Source organism: Culex quinquefasciatus, chromosome 2, assembly GCF_015732765.1.
Source record: "Culex quinquefasciatus strain JHB chromosome 2, VPISU_Cqui_1.0_pri_paternal, whole genome shotgun sequence".
NCBI lineage: Eukaryota > Metazoa > Arthropoda > Insecta > Diptera > Culicidae > Culex > Culex quinquefasciatus.
Genome location: NC_051862.1, coordinates 205324756 through 205351175, shown reverse-complemented (window position 1 = coordinate 205351175; position 26420 = coordinate 205324756). Strand labels below are relative to the sequence as shown.

Here is a 26420-nt window from a genome sequence, read left to right as displayed (position 1 = left end):
AACTAATCTATTTGTTCGAAAACTTGAGGTTGTCCCACCACGTAACAAAATAAGACAACACTTGCTCAGCAGCAAAACTTCCAAATAAGATTAGAAGTGCACATTTCATTACAGTTCCACCTTGAAGATTCCATTAATCAACTCGTTACATCGTACACTTTCAGGCTGTCCCACCACATCAAATGAGACAGTCCTTAACAATATTAATATTCTAACCCTGACAATCCCGTGATCCCGTGACAAAAATTGAACCAAGAAATCAATTTTAAGATTTCCGAACTTCCATGTCAACAGAAACTATGTAAATTTCTCACTTTGTTAAAAATGTGAAAATCATGGTTTTGTGTCCTGCAAACTAACCTAGTCAATTTAATCTTATAATCTTGGCAGCAGGCCGTCCCACCACACCAGACGTTTAAAAAAATTGATAAACAAGCATTTTCACCTCACCATGCAACACAATTCTAACCATCTTGATGAGCGTTTTTTAAAGATTGCAGGTTGTCCCACCTAAAAACTTCCTAACTAGATTTTTGGACGTCCCGCCTTATAAACAATTCTGAGCATTCTAGTCAGAAATAATATTTTATTATAAATGTCTCGCCATGCAATTCCTTTTCAAAGCTAAGGGACGTCCGTTCTGACCAGGCCGTCCCACCACTCTCAAACTGGATTAATCGAACTCACCTCCATCGCTTGCTGATTCTTCAGTTCCCGTTCCTTGCGCTGCTGTTCGAGCCGTTCGTTGCGCTCAATTTCCTTTGCCTGACGAGCCTGAAATTTAACCGTTCAGAAGTCTTTTCAACACACATATAAACAAGTTCCGTCCCACCTTCTCTTTGTTCTTGCTGATCTCGTCCTTGGCCATCTTCTTGGCGTCGCGCAGCGCCTGCTGCTGCTTGGCGATCTCGATGCGCTGCTCCACGCCGAGCGCCGTGTGGCGCGTGAACATCTTGAGCTCCTCGAGGCGGCGCGCCACCTCCACGTCGGTCATCTTGATGTACTCGCCGTCGGTGGCGTACGGTGGGGGCGCCGGCTGCAGGAACGTCCCGACGATCGCTTTCGCGGAGAAGCTAAAGTTGTCCCGGGTGAGGTCCTTGGGCTTGAACTGGTCCAGGTACTGGATTTGAAGGAAGGTGGATTAGTTTAAGAGGTCTTGCGTCAAGGGGTTCCGGGGGAGGCAACTCACCAGCTGCACCTGGTTCATGCCCTTCATCTTGTTGAGGCTCTGCGGCGGATAGTAAAACACGTCGCCCTTGATCTGGCCGTTCTTGGTGAGCCCGCGGATGACGGTTTCGCGGCGCCAGCCCTTCTCGAGCGGGACGCGCAGCTCCTTCACGTTGATCTGCTCCTCGCCCTCGGACTCGGACATGCCGGACTCGGCGACGCTCTCGGTATCGGTGTTGGTGTTGGACGTACTCTCCATCGATTGACTAGCTTCGATCATTGCCTGGCGGAGTTTTTCCTGGGAAAGAGACGGTCAATCGGGATCTACAGAGTTGAGTACGGTTGCAGAACTTACAATTTCAGCTTCCTGCGTGAGCAGTTGCTGCGCCGTCAGCGGTTTCGAGCCGACGGCCCGGCTCTGCGCCAACAGGGACGCCACGGTGTTCTTCTTGGGTTTGGACACGCCACGGCCGAGGTTGCGCGGTCGACCCTCCTTGAATTGGGCTGCAAAAGGGGGAGAGGAGATCAGTTAGTGTAAACGGTCCAAGCAATTGGTGACTCCAAACGGTAAGAAACTCATGCCGAAACGAAAACGAACGAAATTTTGAAGATCTGTGAGTCACCAACCAAGAAATGGGACCGGGGGAAACAAGGACCGAACGGAGAGGGGACAAACGGAAAACTCAGGGTCAACAACCGCCACTTGATACTAACATCCGGAGAGGCCCGCGTAATCGTACTCCTCATAGTTGGAGATCTTCAACAGCTCGGACAGCGAGCTGTTCAGGCCCAGCTGGGCGGCGAGATGATTGTTGGCACCGCTTCCGTTACCACCGGCGGTCGTCGCAGCCGCCCCTCCGGAGGCAGAACTTCCGCCGGCCGGTTGAGTTCCGTTGCCGGCGTTGGCACCGCTGCCACTGCCGGCAGCCATCAGGAGCGAACTGATACTGCTGTTGTTGTTGGCCCCGGAAGCACTGCCAGCAGCGGCCGCCAGCGAAGACGCGGCGTCGGCCATTGCGGCCGCGGCCGCCGCAGACGAGCGGTTCTTATTGTTGGACTTGCGACGAGCTGTTGTGGATTATTCGTATTAAGGAAGAGAAAGAGAGAAAGAAGGTAGATATTGCTTATGGTGCCGACCTCTTTCGTCACTTCTCCACATTCTTTGCGGAGTTGGGGTTGCTTACGGGGATCGTGAGGTGGTTGGTGCCTAGCAGGATCGTGAATGGGGGTGGGAGGACACATGCAACATAACAAAGGAGGGCGAAACTACAAAGCGGCGGAGCAATTCGTCAGAGATCTTTAACTTACATCGTGGCGTATCGTTGCCACCGGAACCTCCGAGCGCGGCCGTGATCGTGCTCAAGCTCTGCAAGCTGTTGGCACTGGGCGTGGAGCCCGAACCGGCCGGGGAAGGTGCCGGCGAGGCGCGGCTATCCGACTTGGATGACTTCATGGACAGGTTGAGCGGTGCGTCGTCCTGGGCCTCGGCGGCCACGGCAGCTGCCGCCGCGGCCAGCGAATTCGCCATCGCCGACGAACCTTTTCCGCTGAGATTCAGTCCGGCCCAGTCGTTGATCTGGTCGGCCATCGAGTCTTTTCCTGAAATCGAACATCGCATTAGTCTAGATCCAAACCTTCTTTTATCTTTTCCTCTTACCTTTTCCCGTGTTGTACACCCCGTTCGACGTGATCGTCGGAGGTAGCTTGATCACCTCGATCCGGTCGTTGTTACCACCACTTCCACCACCCGAAGTCAACGTTCCACCACTAGTTCCAGTCGTCCCCTGTCCGCCACTATAGTCATTCGGATCCATTCGTGCCCGCTTGGCCGTACTCATTCCATGCAGCTGAGCAAACAGCGAACTTTCCTCAATTGGAGCGGTCTTGTTCTTGTTCCGGTTACGACTACTTCCACCACCTCCACTATTTCCACTGTTGTTGCTGTTGTTCGAACCTTTGGGACCTCCGCCCACGATCGAGCTGGTGTACTTGATGATCTCCGTATCCGGCGGCAGCCGGACTCCAAGCAACGAAGACGGATCACTAAAATTAAATCAATCATTGAGAGACCAACCATACACTACAAACACCCAACACTCACTTCAATATCCCCGACGACATGTAGTCCTTGGCCTTGGCCGAACTCGCGGCCAGCGCGTTCATCGTGGCCGTCACGTTCTGCGGCGAGCTCAGATCCAAGTTCCCGAACTGCGACAGCGTGTTCAGCGCGTTCATCGACGCGCTCAGCCCCAAATCCGCCGCCATGTTCTGACCAGCACCCTTCCCGTCCTTCCCGGACCTACCCCCACCGCCGCCGCCCATCCCCTGCAGGTGATTCCCACCCGACATGTTGCTGGCACTGATTGTGACACTCGGCGAGGGGCCTTGCGATTTGGACGAGTTGACCGACGGCGACGCCGAAGAGCCGCGCGTCATCGAGAGGATGTCGTTGGAGCTGCCTCCCGAGCTGCCGCGATTGCTTCCTCCGGAAGAGGACTTTGACTTGGATGAACCGCCTCCACCTCCGCCGCCGCCACCACCTCCTCCACTGTTGCCGGAAGGGCTTTGCTGGGCAGCGGCTGCCGCCGCCGTAATGGCCATCAGTTCTTTGTGCAGAGTGGCTTGGCTGTAGAGGGATTGCTTGTAGGCGGCCGCTGCCGCGGCTTGCGATACCGATGGGGAGGATGAGTTCTGCGAAAAAAGAGAAAAAAATTTGTTTGATTAGGATGGTTTTAAGAAGGTTAAAAAAAACTGGTTTTTCATTCTTTTCATTTGGGGCCAACCATTGACCATGTGGACAATTACCAGAATAATCGATTCTTTATAAACATTTAAATAATCTTTATAAACATTTAAATTGTATATGCAATTAATTTTTTTATCAATAGCCTGAAAAAATACCATTGCTTATGCTTAGTTGCACAAAACTTTTAATCAACAGAAATTTTAACAGTTTTGCAATATAACAGCTGTTAATATCTCCGGTAAAAATTGACCATATTTGTCGCCCATCTGACAGTTACAAATATAGACAAATCTGGATCTTTTGCAACCGGAAGCATCCAAATTGGTCAATTCTACCAAAAGTTATGGAATTTTTAACACTTGTAGCACCAACGGGGTCAAAACTTACTCGAAGCACAAGTTGGAAATGCAACTTCAACCGATTAGGATGATTCTTGTTGCAATCGATCCGGAAGGATGTCCAGAATCACCTCTAACAAGGTAGATTCAATCAGATGCGCCTACTCTCTTGGTTACAATGAAACAGGCATTTCCAACTTTTTTTTTCCAAGGGTTCGGTGAAGGTGAAGGTGCATTTCCAACTTTTTTTACCCCGTTGGAGCTACAAGTGTTTAAGAAAAAACAAATAGGGGTCAAATTACTACCCGAGCGTTTGAGTATTAAGCACGTTCGAAGATTCGGTTTCAAGAAAGTATTTATTTCAAAATTCTGCTAAAATGTTTTTTCTGATGTTGAGAAACTTATTTCAGGTCAAAGCTTTCCAATTTTTTCAACATTTTTATCTTTGATTGTGATTTTTCATACCATTTGAAAACCCTTGGACCTTTCTCTGACCGTTTGGCCTATGTTACATCAAAAAACCATTTTCGGAATAATGAAAAAACGCTAAAAAATACATTTGAATGATTTTACATACAAAATTTATGAATCATTTTTTTTTCAACCCATCGTATCTGATATACCCTAATCTGAATTTGAGATTTTTTTAAATAACTTATTCATTGACTTTATTTTGATAACTTATTTCAGTAGAGTTGTAAGTCTATAAAAAATAATATTTTTTTGAAAAGTACTGAAATTTTTTACAAGAAACATTCCAACATTAAAAATTATAAATTGAATCAAATTTTCAATGCCAAAGTTCAGCAAAAAATAAAAAAAAACGACTACAGTCATCCCACATATTCGGAACACCCACAAATTCGGAACACTTTTGTGGTAATTTGTCAATAACATGAAAAATGCAACTTTTCTGTCGTCCCTCCTATTTTTAGGACCTTTATTTAGACATTCTCTTGCTGAGTATCGTGCAAGCAGTGGTGATGGGAAGATAGATTTTTGTGGTGTTCTCTTTGTGCTATGTTCGTGTTCATGTTCGAGTCATGCATGCAGTGGGGGGTCATTGTGGTAATTGATATTATTGCGCGTCAGTATCGTGCAAGCAGTGGTGATGGGAAGGTGGATTTTTGTGGTGTTCTCTTTGTGCTATGTTCGTGTTCATGTTCAAGTCATGGATGCAGTGGGGGGTCATTGTGGTAATTAATATTATTGCGCGTCAGTATCGTGTGGGCAGCAGGGCCAGGAAGCTGATTTTATTGTTGTGTTCGTTTTGTAATGTATTTGTATTAAATTCTAGCATGGCTTTTTGTGGTGATGGTATGGTTTTGGTGGTGGTGGTGATGGTGTTAAAAAACAAACGTTCAAATTACTAACATTGAGTCCAAAACCTTCCTACAAACATCTATACCACTAGGTGACGTAGAGATCTCTGCGCATTCTAGATAGATGTTTACTAACATACCTTCCAATCCCCGAGGTTAGCAAGGTACCGGCTAGGAACCCCTTATCTTACTGGATAGTATTACACGTTCATCTAAAGAGGAAAACATGGTATCTCCCGTGTTGGAATATTGTAACCGGATGAGAGTCTAGTGCTATCATACGTTTAATTACAGTTAAACAGCAAGATAAGCGTTGTGCAGCCATCCGGAATTGTGCGACCTTTATTGCTAATGCTAATGCTAATGCTTTATTTAGACATTCTCTTGCTATTTCACTAGTAAAAATAGTACTTTTTGAACAACAAACCACATTTCAAGACTATTTTATCCAGGGCAACAAAACACTGCCTCCAAATTGCCTGTTCCATAATTGTGGGATGTTATTGTGCCTCCCATTTTTTTTTTTTTAAATTAAAAATGTCTTTATTGAACTTTCTTATAATAATTACATTTCATTTACATTCTAAGTGGTATGGCTACATGCTCTTCATCTTTGTTATATTTTTCGTTTTCTTATTAACTGTTCACATTCATTTATTTACTTCAAATTGATTTACATTTTTGCATTGAATCGAATACATTTGGGTAAAAAAGAAAAAAATCACTTTAACAACTAATCCTAACTTAAAACTAAAAAAGCAAATTCATTGATATTTTCAAAATCATTAGAACGAGTAAACTACGAACTGTATTTTAAGATAAATCCTCCAAGCGTTCTTACTTGTTCCGCACGAGTTTTGCAACCACGCAGTGTTGTTGTCATCTCGATGAAAATGTTCAGAAGTTCTTGTGAAGAAAACAGGTCACTACTGCCTTCATCCGTTGATGCTGGTTGGTTTTCCCTCGGTTGCTGACTGAAGCCAGGAGGTGTTGTATTCTCTGCAACTTTTTGCCGCTGATTCAACGGCAATGGTTGCAGATTTGGAACCACTCGAGCAGATCCCGCTCCTGGTGACGCCAAAGCAGGAAAATCCACGTCCGTGAAAGTTGGTGGTGTTTTGCGACGATTTGGTTGGTGCCTCGTCGTCGCTTGCTGCCGAATTTTCACAAACTCAGCACGTTTTGGGCAGCTTCGATTCTTGGTCGAATGGTCGCCGCCGCAATTGAAGCATTTCGCTTCGATGTTCTCGTTGATTGTGTTGCAAGCTTGAGTTTTGTGCTCACCTCCGCAGGTTGCACAACGACTCTTGATGAAACAGTTCCTTCCACCATGCCCAAACTGCAAACAGTTCGAACACTGTGTCACGTCACGGTGCACTGGACGATAACGTTCCCAAGTCACGATGATGTTGAAAATTGCCCGAACTGCTTTCAGCTCAGACGGCGTTGTCGATCCTTTCTCGAAATGAACCAGGTACAGTTGATCACGATACTTGATGTCCTTGTTGTGCCTCGTCATCTTGAAGACTTCGATCACGTTCAACTTAAGAGTTTTGAGCTCTTCTTTCAACACACTCACATCCATGTTGTATAGGCCTCGGAGGACCTGCTTCATGGGGCGTTTACCTGGATCGTCATGGCTGTAGTATTCAATCTTGGTGTTGTTCAGGAAATCCCGAACGTAGTTGTAATCCTTTCTGGTAGGTAGCAGAATTTTGAGTCCATCAGCACACAAGCGAATGGAAGCTCGTAAAGCACCAGATTTGATAAACCCGGTCAGCCACTTTCGCACCGAATTCGATGACGATGTTTTCACAAAAATGGGTGGCAACTTCTCCCGTAGTTCAAATTCTTCCTTCTCGCTCACGTCCACAGGGAGGGTAGCGAACTGGTTTCCAGACAATTTTTGAGCGTCCTTGCTCAAACTGCCTGGCTTTGCAGGTAGCGCTTCGGCATTCTTTAGCTTCTTCAAATCTGTCGATCCTGCTGGTGAGGACCGCCTCTTTTTCTTGCCGTGAGGCATTTTTGCACTTTTTAAGCACTTTTTTGGTTTGTGAGAGACGCACGTCTTACTCGCTTCTCTGCTGATCGCAGACTGAATATTGTGCCTCCCACAATTGTGGAACACCTGAAGTTATCAGACCAAACATCACTAAGTGTTGCATACGCAAGAAATGGACATCCCTCGTCAGCTAGACTCACTGGTGGTAGTGAAGCTACCACACAGATGATGTCACAAGAGCTCGACATCCACCAAAAGACCTCCAGCCGCCATCGCGCGCAGCCAGCGCGTTTGGCGCAGCTAGTTTTAATTCGTTGTACTGTTTAGTTATTTGTTTAATAAATGTAGTTTTAATGTGTAATTATTGTCTTTGTGCCTCGAACATCACCACCTCGTTCACCCAAGTCGAGGACACAAAACTAAGCATGAGTTTTATTGGTTTCAGAGTGTGAAGTCATTAGTTTGTAAAATATGGAGAGAAAAACAAGTTTGTTTACATCGTAAGAAAAAAGTGTTCTGATTTTGTGGATTTCAAGGGTCAATGTTTTTCTTTAAAAACTTGATATAAAACGTAGAAATGTACAGCAAGTCTATACATCAATCGAAAGATCGCAAGAAAAGCTTTCATTATGTTCAATTATCGATTTTCTAGGATTTGTTGAACGTTTACAGATCTGGAAACTGTTCCGAATATGAGGGATGACTGTACCACTAGTTGATGTTAACATTATATCAAAATATGTATTCTATTAATTTTCAAGATAGAGGTTTTTTTTGTACATATCGGCATTTTTGAGACATACTGAAAAGATTCCCAAAGATCAAACCAATGAATAAAGATAAAAATTATTTATTTTTTGTAAAAATTAAGATCGAAATATGATTAACAACGCAAATTCAACTCTGGCCAAACGATTTTATAAAAGAATAAGTAAGAAAGATAATATAAATTTTATTTATTGATTTTTCAACTTATTTTTCATTATTTTCGGATGTATAATTTTGGTTTTCAAACAATAAGCCATTTAAAGAATTTCATGATGTTGTAACGAAGAACATGAACAACGGCAATTTGGAAGAAAACAATTATTGCTTCAAAAAAATATGGAGCAACAAATTATATTATTTCATAAATTTAAAAATTTTAGCAGAATTTTTTTTCAAGGGGGCGTAATATTGAATGTTTGGCCCTTTTTAAATGTTAGTTTTGATTCAAAAATTTCAAAAATATTAATTTCAAATGGATCGGAAAATTTCACAAAACATAAACATATTTAAAAAAAACTCCAAAAATCAAAGCAATCAGTATTTCAAGAAATTGATTTTTTTTTTTGAAAAAAAAGTTAAGACTGTTGCAAATACTTTTCAAAGTTTAAGTCCCCCCCCCCTTCCTTCAAAGTTGGCCTGAAAAATCAGGGGGCAAAAAAATATTTTTTCGAAAAACTTCAAAATTTTAATGACAATTAAAGTTTAACCAACTGAAAACCAGTTAAAATCCATTTTCCCGCGTTTATAATCATATTTAGCATGTTTGAACTCTTTTGAAAACATTTTAATTTTTTATGAAATATCAGTGTACAGTCCCACAAAAAAAAATTTGGGGAAAAAAATTCCGTCAATACCTCGATATTTTCAAAACTAATGATTGGAAAGCAACTGTACGCCTGTAAAAAGCATTTTAAAACCCCTCCCTCCACTTTCTTTCACACGCAGAAATTCATCATGCTAAGTCAATATTTTGCTGAATACTTTTTTCGGCATCAAACTGAGATTCTCCAGTTTCGCTTGAGAAACTTCGGTACGAATACCTTATTTTGACTAAGGTACTCAATTTTAAATGTAGGCAACAGAAAATTCCAATAAAGTCATTTCGAGCTTCTTGAAACCAGGTATTGATTTTTGAAGCGACAATGCCCACTAAGTAGGTAGCAAAGCAAGTGAAATAAACGGGCGCATATGTAGATTGCAGCAAATTTTGATAAAACGTAAATGTTCAAAATTGCATATCTCCGAAAACGCAAAAAATCGCAGGCTGGAAATTTCAGCAATGTTAGATTTTGATCCAATCTTTCAAGTGATCTTAGTTTCATGTTTAGCATCGGTTAGCAAAAAAAGTAATCGATTAACAAACACAAAAAAATAAGTTTTGTCAAAAAAATGCTCCAGTTATTCGATGAAAACTTCAGTTTTTGGTTTGGAAACAACATTTTATCTATTAATAGTTTCAAAGCTTATCTCATTACCTTTCCAACGATGTATAATTGTCCTAATAAAATATTTAAAATGGCTGAGCTATGTTAAAATTAAACAATCAGCCTTTTTTACGGAAAACGCTGGTTTTTTACTCCATTTTTTGACTTTCAGCTTGCGTATCTCCGTAATGAACAAACTTAGAGCTTTGAAAATTTGGATTTTTCTTAGTTAGAATGTTTACTTTCGAGAAAAAATACCAAAAATTATTTGGAGAAGGTCACTTTTTTGAAACTTGGCCACCCAATGTACCATAGTGCACCGGTGTATGTTTTTAAATTTAATAAAACCAGAAAACCGATTCTTCGTAAAAAAAATAATTTCAACCAATAAAAAAAATGACTATTCGTTTAAATTTGCATTCTGAATTTGAAAATAACTTAAACACGAAATGTGTTCTTTTAGTTTCAGTTTCAAATATTTGATTTTAATTATTCCAACACTATTTGAGTAGTCAAAAATAGCATCAGTCATTATCAGGGATCTACGAGAGGAAATAACATAATTTCATGCAATTGATTCAATTGCACTTCGAATTCGCCCACAGGACTCGGAAAGTGCAAAATTCGATATCCCATAAAAACAAAAAAAAAACTTTATTGATCTGCTCCCGATTTCCCCCTTCACCTGAACCGCAGTAGCGGGAGCAAACACAGATAAATCACGATTTCCCAAAAAGGGATTTTCTCTGTTCATCCCTCCTCCCACACCAATTTTATGTGTCGATTATTTCTCCACCAGCGTCGAGGTGTGACAGGTGTGTTTCGTGGCTGGAATTTCCAACAACCCACCCACCCACTTGAAAATCGCGCGACATCAAATTATAATGAGAATCGTGAAAAACACTCTCTCTCGCGCACATCCCGCCGCTCATGTTGGAATTTTTCAGGATGCTGGTTCTGGTGAGGGGGTGTAATTGTGGTGAAGGCGGAATACGCGATTTCCCACCATTTGGGATTGCATTCATTTTTTAAACTTTGTGTCAAAACAAATCAAAACCTAATTGCATTGGTTTTTGAGAGTTTAGTAATCTTTGAAATTCAAAAGTAAGGGTAACTCTAAGTCATTTAGGTCAAAAGCTATCGTTCCGACTTGCCAAACGGAAGCTGCTTTTCAATGCTCACAAAATGAGTGGGCGTTTTCCGCCTCGTTCAGTAGACAGGTCGTGGGCAGCGGTTAAAAAAACTCCGGAAAATTTCCTCTCCCCCCAAGAATTTCCATTTTTTGTTCTCTCACCTTATAGCCACCCACCGAGTTGGCCCCTCCGGCACCACCACCTCCACCGGCTCCTCCCGTACTGCTGGCGTTGCTGCTGTTGCTGTTACTGCTCCGGTCTCGCTTTTTGCCCTTTCCACCTCCTCCGCCCTTTCCGTTGGAACCGCCACCACCACCACCGCCAGCACCTCCTGCGCCACCACTTCCGGCGCCACCACCCGCTCCGGCACCGCCCATCGCACCGAGGCCACCTAGACCCCCGGGGAAGGCACTGGCCAGGTCGGCCCCGTGCGGAAACGGCATCTGGCCGGCCATCCCCGACGCCTGCAGCCGGGCAAAGTAGTCCTGGGCCGCGAGCTGGGCCATTGACCACCAACCTGGAAGAGGATAGGAAAGTGATTGTTTTGATTAGTTTATGAATTAGTTATATGACAAAAATAACAGAGGAAAAGAAGGAATCTCAAGAAGGTGGAGAATAATCTCTTAATTTCAACAATTTGATGGACACTATAAAACCATGCTTATTTTCAGAGAAGTTTTGGATAGCTTGCTTGTTAATTTCGTTATAGACTCAAAAAGTTCAAAATCATCATTAGCATAATAAAAAAAAGCAAAATTTTATTGACATTTTTTTAAAGTCACCTAATATTAGACACTGCATGCAAAATTTTTCTTCACAGCCGTTCAAACCCAGCACCAACCCAGGGGGCTGGTGCCATAGCCCGCTCGGCTATCAGACCAATGAAGAGTGGTAAAGCAGGTATTAGACTATAACAAACAAACAAACTCGTATTTTTCGTGTTTGACAGTTGAGCAATTCTCTACGAAATCGGTATTTTTTCTTCAATTTCAATTTTTGTACTTTTTAATTTTTAAAAATTTTTAAATTTTTTTTTCTGTCGGATTAAAAAATAAAAAAAAATCGAATGACCGAAATCCTAGAGAACTGCTCAGTTGCCAAACTCGCAAACAAAACAAAAGGTCTGGAGTTTTTTTTTTGAAAAGGTCCAATAAACCAAATTTCCAGTTTTTGCTTTTTGGGTGTTTTTGAAACCGCCTTGAGTCAGGGGTATTGAAAAACACCCAAAATGCAAAAACTGAAATTTTGGTTTATTGGACCTTTTCAAAAAAAACTCCAGAGGTATGCAGGCTGACGTTTCGGTTATCCAATGCACTGCTGTTCTACGCATAATTGTTCCATGTTCGAAAAAGGGCAACTGAGAAAAACGTCATTGAAATTTTTCGATCGATTTCTGTGTTTCTACGCATAATTGTCCCGTGGGTCCCTATTCGCCCTATATGTCCATAATCACCCCGGTTAACATTTTATAACTCTTATTTGTAATCCTCTTACAGGTAAACATGTAAACAAGATGAAATGCTTCGTGAAACTCATGATTTCGTAATAGATAATACTTGGTGGGACAATTATGCGTAGAAGTTCAACGATGGGACAAACAGACTTGGTGTTGTTTTCAATGATTTTCTGAACAAAGTACTAGATTTTATGTGTTTTTCTGAAAATATACGTAAAACTAAGCTGAAAAATGGTACAATGTCAAAATCGCCCAAAAATGACATGGGACAATTATGCGTAGAACGGCAGTGCAGGCAAACAAACAAAGCAGGCAAACTGTCAAAAAGTTTGTTTGTTTGTTATAGTCTAATACCTGCTTAAGGATAAACGATATCAAAGGATACATACCTGACATTTCGGTTAGGTAAATTTCCCATACTGTAGGGCTCTATGTTTCTGTTTGTAATATTACATAGAATTTCATTAAATAATGCTGGATTACTACTTTTTTGCTGTTTATTACCCTTACACCTCATTTTTTTATATTTCCCGTTTTCAGTAGGTCATTTTTAACCCTCTACAACCTAACCCCGCCTTTAGACGGGCTTCGATTTAAAAAATCGACAAAAATCCATTTTTCAACCAACTTTTGATCTTTAAAAAGCATTGGAAAGAAGAAAATTTTGATTTTTGGGTTGAAAGTTTAACTTGTTTTATGTGACTTTGCCAATATTTTTAAAAACGTCTTTTTTAAGGGGTCAACTTTGGCTGTGTTTTTACTAACATTTCCTACATTTTCAGTAAAAAGAAGTATGCAGTAATTTTTCTAGTGTCCCAGACTATGTCTCTATGCATTTTTTTACAATTTAAATGATGATGGTGCCATTCTAAAGCAGAAAATGTGAAAACAAGCAACAAATTTCAAAAGTGACTGTAAAAAAAGGAAAAAATTTGAAAGGCAAAATGTAATGATAGGAAATGATAGAATTATGCCATATACTATAAAAAAACATAAACTAAACAAGATAAATGCAAATTAAAATACTAAAAAAAACACAAAAAAACATAAAACAAGAGAAGTATAGTTTTTCGTAGAACAAAAGTTGCTAAAAATGACCTCCTGAACATGGGGAAAATAAAAAAACTTCGGAAAATAAATTTGGACAATAGAGGGTTAACAACTTTTGTTCTGAAGACCAAAATAAGACTTTTTTCTTTGAAATTTTCTTCATTCATTTTAAGTATTTAATTTTTCTTTTTTGATGGTAGTATTAGGCCTATTCTACAAAATTAAATAATTGTCTTTGAGCAATTCTCTACCTAATCGGTCTTTTTTCTTAAATTTAAATTTTTGTTTTTTTTTAATCCGACTGAAACTTTTTTGGTGCCTTCGGTATGCCCAAAGAAGCCATTTTGCAGCATTAGTTCGTTCATATAATTTTCCATACAAATTTGGCAGCTGGCCATACAAAAATGATACATGAAAATTCAAAAACCTGTATCTTTTGAAGGAATTTTTTGATCGATTTGGTGTCTTCGGCAAAGTTGTAGAAATGGATACGGACTACACTGGAAAAAAAAGATGCACGGTAAAAAAATTGTTGGTGAATTTTTATTTAACTTTTTCTCACTAAAACTTGATTTGCAAAAAAACACTATTTTTAATTTTTTTTTCAACCAACCAAAAATTTTGAAAGTATTTGAAAATTTCACGAATGTTTCATATTTTAACATTGAAAATCGGACCATTCGTTGCTGAGACACTGACATTAGAAAATGGTGGGTTGTTTGGGTGAGACTTAGAAAACATCAATTTTCCTTTTTTAAACCTTTGCATGGTAATATCTCAGCAACTAAGCTGCCCCTGATCGCATAAATGTTCCATATGCATTTTCATAACTTTTGAGTTAATGATGCAGTTTGGTTCAAAATTGTGTGATCTTTCAGAAAAGCCTATAACATCCAGTACTTTGTTCTAGAAATCAGGGGGAAATCCAGTTTTTTCGCGAAAACTTAACACGTAGCCTTATGTGTGGGACAAACTTCAAATGCGTTTTTCTCAGCTTGCTGTTTTTGCTTATGGGACATTTATGCGAACATGGGCAGTAAGGGTCGTATCAACAAAGTTTAAAAAGCAAAATATAGAGAATTTTCTCAGCTTTTCAAAAATATTTTTTTAAAAAGTGGGCAAACATGTCTACTAATTTTTAAAAATGAAAAACTGCGACTATTTTCAAAAAAAGTCACCTGAAAATAGATTTAACTTGAGAACGGTGCACTTTATAAAAATTTCACTACAGTACTTTTTGATTGCAAATTTGATATTACATTAAAAAATGAAGTTGAAAAATGTTTGCGACCAATTTTTCGATTTTTTTTTGAAAAAGTCAGTATTGATTCAAAAATTCATAACTCGGTCAAAGACTTTTGCACAGCCTGGAAATTTCTGAAAAGTTGGCATTTGATGTCCTCTGAAACATATAAAAAAAATATAAATTCACCAATTTTTTTTCACCGTGCATCTTTTTTTTTCCAGTTTAGTTCGTATCCATACCTACAACTTTGCCGAAGACACAAAATCGATCGAAAAATTCCTTCAAAAGATACAGATTTTTGAATTATCATACATCATTTTTGTATGGCCAGCTGCCAAATTTGTATGGAAAATTATATGGACAAACTAATGATGCAAAATGGCTTCTTTGGGCATACCAAAGGCACCAAAAAAGTTTCAGTCGGATTAAAAAATACAAAAAAAAATCGAATGACCGAAATCGGAGAGAACTGCTCCTTTGGCTTATTTGCATTTATTTTTAATTTTGATAGTCACCTTCTCGATTTTTGAGTGTTTTTATACTTTTGCTTTGATTTAAACCGTTATCTTTTAAGATACAACAAAATGAGTCAACTCATTATCTGGAACAAAATAAAAATAGTTGCATACTTAATTTGAAATTTGTTATGTTGTATTATGTAGGAGATATAAGTTAAAAAAAAACCGCTAAATTGACACATGAAAATCTTTTTTTTAAGCATTGACAATGTCACTAGAAACAAGTTAATTCATAAAATTCAAGAGTTTTTTTTATTTTAAAAGTTCACCTTTCAATGCCTTTTAAAAATTAAAAATTGGTAAAAAATATTTTGTCACGATTTTTTTTTTTTTGACGTCGGAAGACAAAATAAAAATACAATTCAAGAATAATACGACTTCAACTTTTGCAGAAGCGTTATAAGTGAAAAATTATTGGAAATTATTTCCAAGATTTGAATTTTAAGTCTTTTTTGTTTTGTTTGAGTCATTTTTATTCAATAAACAATCATTTAGAAAAAAAACCTTCAAATTTAATTCTATTCAATCCTTTTAAATGCAAATTTTACATTTGAGTTAAATTCTGAAAGAGATGATTTTAATGTTAAGGATACAACACAAATATTTAAAAAGGTCTAAAATCTTGCAAATGTTAGCGAAAAATTAACCAAAACTAACCTTGAACATATAAGAACATAGGTAAATTATGGCAAAGTGCAAATTGTTAAGGTTTTAATTTCTCAGGTTTGTTTTTATTTGTAAACAAAAACCTTTAAAAATCTGGAAATTTTTCCCTTTTATAAGATATTCATAATTTCAAAAAAACAAATGATATGAAATTAAAGAAAGTGATTTCAAAATACTTTTCAAAGATTTTGTATCAAACAAACTGAAAATTAAATAAATAACATTAAAAGGTAATAAAAAATGTAAATGAAAAAAGAATAAAGCTGGAAATTTAACCAATTCACCCGTTCACCATGCAATTCAAAGAGAAGGCAAATATGATTCATAAATTTCCATAGATAATGAAAACAAGCGTTGATATTGTGTCAGCAAAATGCTACAACTCACTTTACTACACCCTACTCCCGACAGTAAAACAGATGATTCTGCAAAGTACTCCAAACCTTGCTCATAAAACGTCGATTCACAACATGTACTTTTTTACAAATCATTGTTTATTTTTGTTTTTGGTGTAAAAATTCTCCGAGTAGCCCCCGACATCGTTTTTACTCCTTCATTCTCAATTTTTGTAGTCGTTTTACGCTCACGCGTACGCTAGTGTTGGTGAAATGTTGATGTTTGCAAAAAAATATATCCGTTCGCACCAACACATTCACAACTATTCAACTTGTCAACCGCGCGAGGCGTCATGCGGTTTGATTGATGGGGGGCAGAGAGCCGCTCTCTTCACTCGTTAGAACATTCTCTCGCAAGAGAGAAACTAGCGATGTCACAAATACAGCAATGTTGAAGTATTTGTGAAAGCGCCACCCGCGAAAGAAGTGTGCGTGCAAGCGCAACAACAACAAAAGAATACTCGAGAGAAGAGCGGAGAGCGAGAATGCCGCACACGAAGAAGGCAAAAAACGTGCGTGCAGAGAGCGCGAGAGAACGGCATTCGATGTGCATTCTTTCGGCACAAAACAGAGAAAATCGCGGGTGCCTCGTTTGGGTGTACCGACGAGCGGGTGCCGGTGCAAGTGTGAACCGGTTCGATGTACTCTCTCGCGTGAAGTTGTGCTTGGTAGTGTGCGTGGTCAATGTCCACGCTTGTTTTGGATGAACTGTTTGCTGAAGAGTGTCGATTGAGGCAGATATACACCAATGAAGGAACTCAATGAACACATTCTGGGAGCGCTTTTTGTGTTTACATTGGAGTATATGCGCAATACATAGACATAGAAGAGCAGAAGGCACATGTACATATGCAAAGCAAGCATAAATAAAGCCGATACTACTTTCGGTGATGCCGGCTGTATGTATACATAAACAGAGTACTTAAACCGGTTCTATGTAGACGTCTGGCGGCTCAATCATATTGTGTGCGAAGGAAGCCGATGACGATCGTTACAAAATATACGACCATCATCAAAGCCATTCACAAAATACATAAAAACAATCCGCTTGTCGAGACCATGTACAATAACAACAACAAGAAGCGTTACAATCACCATAGTAAATAGCACAAAGTACACACACAAAGTCCGTTGACGAGCCCTCAAAACAAAGTAGTAAAAGTAAAAAGAGAATAACAAAAACAACTACTAATACAACTCAAAATATGCCATTTTCAACACAAAAAAAAATGAAAAAGCCGGCTTTTGAATGTTAATGTTGATCAACTGGTGCTGGTGGTTGTGGTACAAAAATACATAAACATCAAATTTCACGACGCTGCAATTTTACGTCGTACATAATATAAAACGATTGACAGACACATAAGTGCACACAGACACACATGAAAAGGGAGGGGGGGTCTCACGCAAATATGTTTGATCATCAGAAAGCGAGTTATTTAAAGAGGCGAGTAAATTTTCAAACGTCCTTGAACTTGATTTTGCATCCATGTGTGAACGAATATCCTCAACAAAAGAGTGGAAGGAGGGGGGCGGAAGGGGGATGAAATGATCGCATTGACCTCATTATTGTTAAATAGCCGGTGTGTGCATCGATATTATTATAATGCGCTGGGTGTGATGGTAAATCGCGGAAATATTTATGAGGATTCCTCGGCTGGCTGGGGTGAAAACATGCAATTTATTTTGAGTGATGCAATTGAGCGTTTGATGAGAGGATTGCTAATTGATTTGAGAAGCCATTTTTAAGCATTGATTACTGTTATTATTATACAATTTTATTTTGCTTTTTTCCAACTGCTTGAGCAAAAAAGGCAGAATCCCTTTACTGTTTAATTGAAAAATATTAAAAATCCAAAAATTGATCATGAATTTTTTTTTTATCGGTCACTAGTCATTTTTCGGGTACAATTTGAGATTTTTTAAGTTAACAGCACCACCAACTAAAATTTTTAATTTCTTAAAATCTTAATTTTTTTGAAAACTAATGATTGCAAAACAACAGAAATAATGTAAAATGCATCTTAAAACAGTCTCTACAATTCTGAAGTTTTTTTTTGAAAAGGTCCAATAAACCAAATTTTCAGTTTTTGATTTTGGTGTGTTTTTAATACCCCTGACTCAATGCGCACCCAAAATTGGTTATTAGACCTTTTAAAAAAAAACAGAATTTAGCCTAGTGATGGACCAATCTTTGATTTCAGGGGGCTCAACCCCGAGGAAGCCCGGTTTTGGACCACCCTATTCTCCATATATTTTTGAGGGCTGATCATACAAAATGGTTATGTAAATGTACGAAATTCTGTATCTTGAGAAGGAATTTTCCTATCGATTTGGTGTCTTCAATAAGGATGTAGGTTATGATTCAAAGTTTTCGGGGAAAAAAGGCTCACGTAAAAAAACTGAATATTTCATTCAACTTTATAAAATTGAATTCCCAAAATACGTATTTTCAAACGTTCGATTACAGTCAAGACTCGATTATCCGAAGCCTCGATTATCTGAAGTTTCGATTATCCGAAGGTTTGTATGGGACTTCGGATAATCAAATCATGAATCGGGAGCGAATGGTCCATAGTGTTAATGTTCCCTTAATAAAATCAACAACAAATCATGAACAAAAAATATTTTTTCATATTTTTTTTATTTTCTTATTTTTAACATCAAATAAGAGTTCTGCGACCCTTTTGAAGTCAAATCTAACTAGTTGATTGCCTATAAAAATATATATTTTTTTTTTATCTCCGTCATTTTGGCCACCATCTTGGATTCAAAAATTCTAAATAAATTTAGATTATGGGTCATTAGGGTGTAATAACAAAATCGATTTTCCAGCACAGCATTTTTTCAGTTCCTTTTGGGGTCCTAAACAATTCCTCAATGTTTGAAAACGATTGGTGCAGTCCTCACTTTGCGCAAACCGATTCAATTTTCCATGTAAATTTGTATGGAAAAAAACATTTTTTTTTAAATTTTGATATTTAGAAAATCCACGTTTTACGCTATATCAAAACCGAATTAATATTCGAATGCTCTGGAAGGTGCTCTACAACTTTCCCAAAGACAGTATAGTGCTAACTTGCTCCTGGAAGAAGTGAATCGATTCTCAGAAGATTCGATTATCCGAAGTGAAATTATTTTTCCGAGCCCTTCGGATAATCGAGGCTGGACTGTATTTATATGTTTTAGAAGTCAAAACATTTTTTTTGGGTACAGTCATCCCACATATTCGGGAACACCCACAAATTCGGAACACTTTTGTGGTAATTTGTCAATAAGATGCAAAATGCAACTTTTCTGTGGATTTCAAGAGTCAATGTTTTTCTTTAAAAACTTGATATAAAACGTAAAAATGTACAGCAAGTCTATACATCAATCGAAAGATCGCAAGAAAAGCTTTCACATGAAGGAAAAAGCAAATCATTATGTTCAATTATCGATTTTCTATGATTTGTTGAACGTTGGCAGATCTGGAAACTGTTCCGAATATGAGGGATTACTGTATTAGGAGCAAAATCTGGATTTCGAGATATGGTAAAATATGGTGTTTTTTACATTAAAAATAATAAATATTATTTTTACACCCAAATTGAACATGACATTTTTAACTAATATATATTTGTTCGACTACATTTTTTTATTTTAGAAATACTTTTTGAAAGAAAAGCACCTCTGAAAACCTGTCTGGCTAAGAAAATTTCCTACATTTTTTTCTGAAAATTCAAAAATGAGACAGTTAGATTCTTAGATACAGCCTCAGAAAAAATTCGAGTCGATGAAAATTAGTTTTTCTAAGTGTCACCGAATTAGCCAGTACTTTACAACTGGCAACATCATGTTAACTATTGGTTCGATGTTTAATGTTGGAAATGAAACTTTTTTTAAATTTCTTATTAATGTTTTAATAAAAATAATTTCAAAATTCTAAAATCAAGCATGATGTTTGAAAAAAAAACAGCAGCAATTTCATATTTTAAAATGACCAAATATATATGTTGGGATCACAGATCAGAAAAAGTCGTAAAAAATTAGAAGAATTTTTTTTCATAAATTCATTGATATTTTGCATTTTTCTAATAATAGCATGAGTATTTAAAAATTTCAAAAATGAGGCTTCAAATTTTAAATTAAGTCTTTTTTGCCTAGAACACATTTTCATCAATTTTAATACCTTTATTTTCATTTTTAGCATATTTTGTAACACACAAAATATGTTTAAACGTTCAAAATCTGACACCGCAAAATTTGTTCAATTAAATGAAAAAAGAAAATTTGGGCCGCTGCAAATATTTTTTAAAAATTTATATCAATACCAGTTCGAAAACTTAAAACAACATTTTTTTCAAAAAACTTTGAAATTTCAATCGAAATGCAATTTCTGCGTTCAAAATAATTTTTAACATTATAAAATGATTTAAGAATATTTTGAATTTGAGTGTAATTTCGATGTTAATTTCACAATAGAGCAATTCTCTACCAAAACCGGAAATGGATTTTATTTGTATTTTTTTTATTTGGCTCAAACTTTGTGGGGGCCTTCCCTATGACCAAATATGCTATTTTGTGTCATTGGTTCACCCATACAAGTCTCCATACAATTTTGGCTGCTGTCCATACAAAAATGGTATGTAAATATTCAAACAGCTGTAACTTTTGAGTGAATTTTCTGATCAATTTGGTGTCTTCGGCAAAGTTGTAGGTATTTGGAGGACTTTTGAGAAAAAAATAGGTACACGGAAAAAAAAAATTTATCAACTTTTTTTTCACGTAAAACCAATTTCCCAAAATACGTATTTTTTGATTTTCGAGATTTTTTGATATGTTTTAGGGGACCAAAATCCGCAACTTTTGAGCCATAGAGAAACATGGTCAATAAATCTGCCGCCGAGTTATGAATTTTTGAAAAAATAGTGATTTTTGGAAAAAATCGAAATTTTATGCAAAAACAAATTTGACGTAATTTTTGAATGTAAAATTGAATTTCTAATCGAAAAGTGCTTTACAGATTTTTTGATAAAGGGCTTTGTTTTCAAGATATAGCCACTGAATGTTTGATTTTAGCGAAATATTAGCAGTTTTTCAATTTAAAAAAAGTGACCATGAGTGACCATTTCTAAAAATTTTTTTTTTTTTGAAAAGTTCAGAAAATTTGCTATAAAATTGTCTAAGAGACATTGAAGATTGGACCTCTGGTTGCTGAAATACAGCGGCTTAAAGAAAAAGAAACACGAAAATTGAAGTTTTCTTAGTCTCACCCAATCAGCCCACCATTTTCTAATGACGATATCTCAGCAATTAATGGTCCGATTTTCAATGTTAAAACATGAAACATTCGTGAAATTTTCCGATCTTTTCGAAAAAAAATATTTTGAAAATTTTAATTTTTTTTTTGCTCAATAGTAGTTTATGCAACAAGTTGCAAAAAGAGGTTTTTTTCAGCACGAGTCGTACATTTATCCAACGAGGTTCACCGAGTTGGATAAATACAAAGAGTGCTGAAAAAATCAAGTTTTGCAACGAGTTCCATACAACATTTTTTGCAATTCCAAAAAACACACACTGAGTGAAATTTTATGTCAAATTTTCATGTATTGAATCGTTTAAATAAATCGTTTAAATCAATTTTTTTTGAAAAGTGTTACTTTTCGAAACAAGTGCTGAGTTCAATTTTTCAGCACCCATTTGTTATTTTTGGTACAGAAAAGTAGGCTATTTCGTCGTTTAAGAATGACAGGAAAAGTAAGTAGTTTCACGACGGAATTGCAAAAAAAGCTTTTTTGCAAACACTTTTGATTCAAACATTCCTGCACGGTTAGAAATCCTCTTAGCAATTCCGGAAACTCTATGTTGTCGAACTCGTCAACAATTTTTCCGATTTTGAACAACAATGTTGTTGGTTTTAAAAATATTTACAGTGAAATCGAAAAAATGTATGCGATTCTGAAAACACGTCAATGTTTACAAATTCGCCAACGAATACCGAATTCGCTAACAGGCGTTCTATCCGTGTGGTAAAAAGTTATTGTAAATCGAAAAAAATGTGGTGTGCCTCCGTTAATAGAACAAGTTTATTAAATAAATGAAAAAAGTTGCAAAAAATAAACTCTTATCATTTAACGTTTGCCGAGGTGTTGTTTTTTTATTTTTGTTTTACACAGTAAAAAAAAATCTGTGTAAAATCGCATACAAAAGCATGCACATCACCTTTGCGAGAAAAAGCATGTAATATTGTATGGAAAAATTGTCGGATCAATGCCAATGTAACAATAGGTTTTTCGTACGTCGTATAATGTGTTAACTGCATACGCTGTATGGGAAACCTACAGGTAAATCGGTGAAGAATCCAACTGTATTCACAGCGGCGAGATAGCCGAGCGGGTTGGGGCGCGGACTTGGGAATCTGAATATGACTCTCGCCGGATTGATGTTATTTTTGGGATGAGCAGACCTGATTTGTATTTCTTTGGTACATACTTTTTATGTACACGTTTTCTCATACATTATTACATGCTTTTGCTCACAAAGGTGATGTGCATGCTTTTTCGTGCGATTTTACCATCGGATTTTTTGCTGTGTTGTTAAAACAGTTTGGTGAATAAGGTAAAATTGAGACTTATTATAAACATGTTAATATTGAAATTGAGGGATACTTGACAGATTTTTTTGTCAGAAAATGTATAAATTCATATCATTTTATGTGAAATTTTACATATGATTTACGAGCATGCTGCAAAATCAATGCTGCACTATGACAGATTCTGATATTTATTTATTTTTTTGCTGTGAGTGTAGGAATTTTAAACCTCCCAACATTCTTCTGTTATCTACTGTGTACCATCGAACAGGTCAATGTTAGTCACGATTCTTAGTCAACCGCAAATCATCTAAACAATCAGATTAAGTGAGAAATAAAAACACACAATCTGATTTGATTAAGGTGGCGATTATCTGTGCCACTTCACTGCGCACGACGGGTTGGAGGGGCATCACATTACACTTTACTCGTACAGGCAGTGAGCAAATGGTGTAGCAATTGAATGATTAATTCATGCTTTGATTTGTCTCGTGTTACCCTGAATAATATATGCGGAGCGATTATGTTCGCACACTTTCACTTTAAAGTGTGAACGACGATTGGAGCGCGAGCCAGCCAATATAAAACGCAATCATTCACGCTCAATGTGTGTCGCGGGGGGGAGTTTAATGTTGGTTTCAATGCTTAAATGCAATTGCAACGACATAGTGGAATTTACACATAAATTTAGTGCAACTGTAGCTTAAACTTAAATTTTAATATTTTTATAAATTCTGACTCTAACATTGAATTCGCTCACCCTAAAAATATTGGGTCATCGTCCAAAGCCACGACCACCAACCTCGCAGTGGTCCAACTGTTGTCACGGTGGTTTCGAAAAAGTTAAAGCTGACGTACTGTTTTGAGGCCGAGACAAAACGGTTTTCGACATGCCTCCACCGAGTGAGTGCAACTTTAAGCATGGTCGCACTTTAAAGTGCCCGGCGATGAAGCAACCAGCAGTGGCAGGGCAGCACCGACAATAATAATAATAATAACATTATCGTGGCGCAAGCACACTTTTGATAAACACATAGTCAGGGTTGTTACGGAAAAGTCGAGAAAAAATCCGCGCCAGATCCGCGCCGACCCCAAAACCCAATCCGCGCGAAATCCGCGCCATATAAAAAAAAATCGCGAAAAAAAAATAAAAGAGTGTAACATAATGAATGAAATTTTAATCGAAAAAAGAATAATACAGAAGGCATTTGGATCAGTACCGTTGATCAGTTGTGGATTCATATCGCACCTGTACCAAATGGAATCTTTTTTGCCATTTCTGAAACAATATTAGCGTTTTTTACAACACTTTAAATATCGTTGCTTTAAAAACAAATTCAGAAAAAAATTAAATTCGAAAATTTTAAAAAATTAAAGCCATAAAATAAATCACCAAATTATACAATCTAGGTATTTAGTGCTTGATAATTCTCGCCAAAACTTTACTCTGGAAAATCGAAACACGAAATTTCTATTATTTCCTTCTCTAAATTTCTCTAAACTAAAATATGACTCCGAAAATGATCCGAACTAAGAAAATGGCAAAAAATAATTTAATAATTTAATAATTTGATAATTTAATAATTTAATAGTTTGATAATTTAATAATTTAATAATTTAATAATTTAATAATTTAATAATTAAATAATTTAATAATTTAATAATTTAATAATTTAATAATTTAATAATTTAATAATTTAATAATTTAATAATTTAATAATTTAATAATTTAATAATTTAATAATTTAATAATTTAATAATTTAATATTTAAATAACTTTATTATTTAACAATTTAATAATTTAATAATTTAAAAATTTAAAAATTTAAAAATTTAATAATTTAATAATTTAATGATTTAATAATTTAATAATTTAATAATTCAATAATTTAATAATTTAATAATTTAATAATTAAATAATTTAATAATTTAATAATTTAATAATTTAATAATTTAATAATTTAATAATTTAATAATTTAATAATTTAATAATTTAATAATTTAATAATTTAATAATTTAATAATTTAATAATTTAATAATATAATAATATAATAATTTAATAATTTAATAATTTAATAATTTAATAATTTAATAATTTAATAATTTAATAATTTAATAATTTAATAATTTAATAATTTAATAATTTAATAATGAAATAATTTAATAATTAAATAATTTAATAATTTAAAAAAAATTAATTTGATAACTTAAGAACTTTCCTTAAAAAATAAAAATAACAAAAATCAATTGTAACATTTTCGTAATTTTTCAATTTAATAATTCGTACTTTTTTAGGTTTTTTAAGTCTGTAAGTTTTGACAATTTCAAATTATGAATTCTAATTTTTTTATTTTTTGAATATGTAAATTCTGAAATTTCAAATGGAACATTTCCATTCGAGCAGTTTTTGCTTTTTTGTACAATGTATTTTTTATGGAGCGAAATGTCAAAAACTGCTCGACTGTGGGTGCTCCATTGGGAGTAGAATCAATTCTACCTGAATCAGAGTGGCAACAGAATTTTTATTTTTTTCAATAAACCAAAAATTTAAAAATTTAAATTTTTATATTGAAAAACATAGAAAATCTAAAAAGTTTCATTGCTTCAAATTTTTAAAATTCTGTAATTTTTCGAATTTTGTTCTTTTGATTTTAATAAAATTTGATATTTATTTGAATTGTAAGGCAGATGTTTTAAAAATAATGAGTTGTAATGTTATGTTGAATTAATATAACAAATCTCAATGCATTAAAAAAATCGCTTCTTGAAGATTATTTCGAAGTTTCATATTAAGAAAAAAAAAACAATCAATAATTTTTTGAACAAAATTTTCTTCATTAACAACTTCTTAGAAACTGATATTTTCGCACTCAACGAAAAAGAATTAATTTATTTAATTCCTAATAATATTTTTCTTTGTAATTTGAAAGAAATTCTATCGTTATCAATTATTTTGTTTATCAAATTGATATCCGCGCGAAATCCGCGCGTGAGCAAAATTAACCAGCAAATCCGCGCCAGATCCGCGCGATACGCGCCATCCGCGCCATCCGCGCGATCCGCGCCGTCCGTAACAACCCTGCATAGTGCATGTTTAATGTGGGTGGAGGAGCAGTGAGGAAGGTGGGGGGAGGGAGTGAACCACCCTACTACTCTCTGCCAGTCCGTTCAACGTCAGTTCCAAATGCATTAAACTGTTTGTGGGATCAAATTCATCAAATTGACGGCGAGTCTGCTGTGGAGTAGAGTGTATTGAGTATTGACTTTCTAGTTCATTTTTAATTAAGTTTAAAGTTATCAAATCGTGGTACAATTTGCTCATTTTAAGATAATTTCCGGTATGTGCAAGAAACCCTAGAATGCGACAAATCAAAGTACATGAAATTTAAAGCTATGACTATCTATGGTCCATGCCAATGCACAGTGGTCCAAAACGCAAAAATAAGAAGAAAATGGATTTTCCGAAAAATTGTGAAGTTTTGAAGCTTTGTTGTCTTGAGAAGAGTTGTTTCAAATGCAAAAGGGCAACTTTTGGCTTGGTTCAAAATTAGGGTGGTTCACGATTAGGGTGATTTTCAAAATCTCTTTTTTTTTTTTTTTTTTGGGAGGGTGAT

The 26420-nt window shown here is 36.4% G+C and overlaps 1 protein-coding gene across 9 annotated transcripts in view; it reads right to left on the bottom strand.

Annotated features, from left to right (window-relative positions):
* LOC6045430 overlaps positions 1-26420 on the bottom strand; it is a 118924-nt gene that overhangs the window by 18632 nt on the left and 73872 nt on the right. For 7 of the 9 annotated variants that reach the window (XM_038256140.1, XM_038256144.1, XM_038256146.1 and 4 more), the window contains exons 4-12: positions 11062-11417; positions 3269-3858; positions 2825-3210; positions 2476-2766; positions 1882-2235; positions 1523-1671; positions 1190-1465; positions 833-1120; positions 688-774 (exon numbers count right to left, since the gene is read on the bottom strand). In XM_038256140.1, coding sequence (XP_038112068.1) covers positions 688-774; positions 833-1120; positions 1190-1465; positions 1523-1671; positions 1882-2235; positions 2476-2766; positions 2825-3210; positions 3269-3858; positions 11062-11417 — 2777 coding nt within the window. The remainder of the gene's footprint in view (positions 1-687; positions 775-832; positions 1121-1189; positions 1466-1522; positions 1672-1881; positions 2236-2475; positions 2767-2824; positions 3211-3268; positions 3859-11061; positions 11418-26420) is intronic. The other 2 variants (XM_038256141.1, XM_038256143.1) reach the window with 2 other exon arrangements.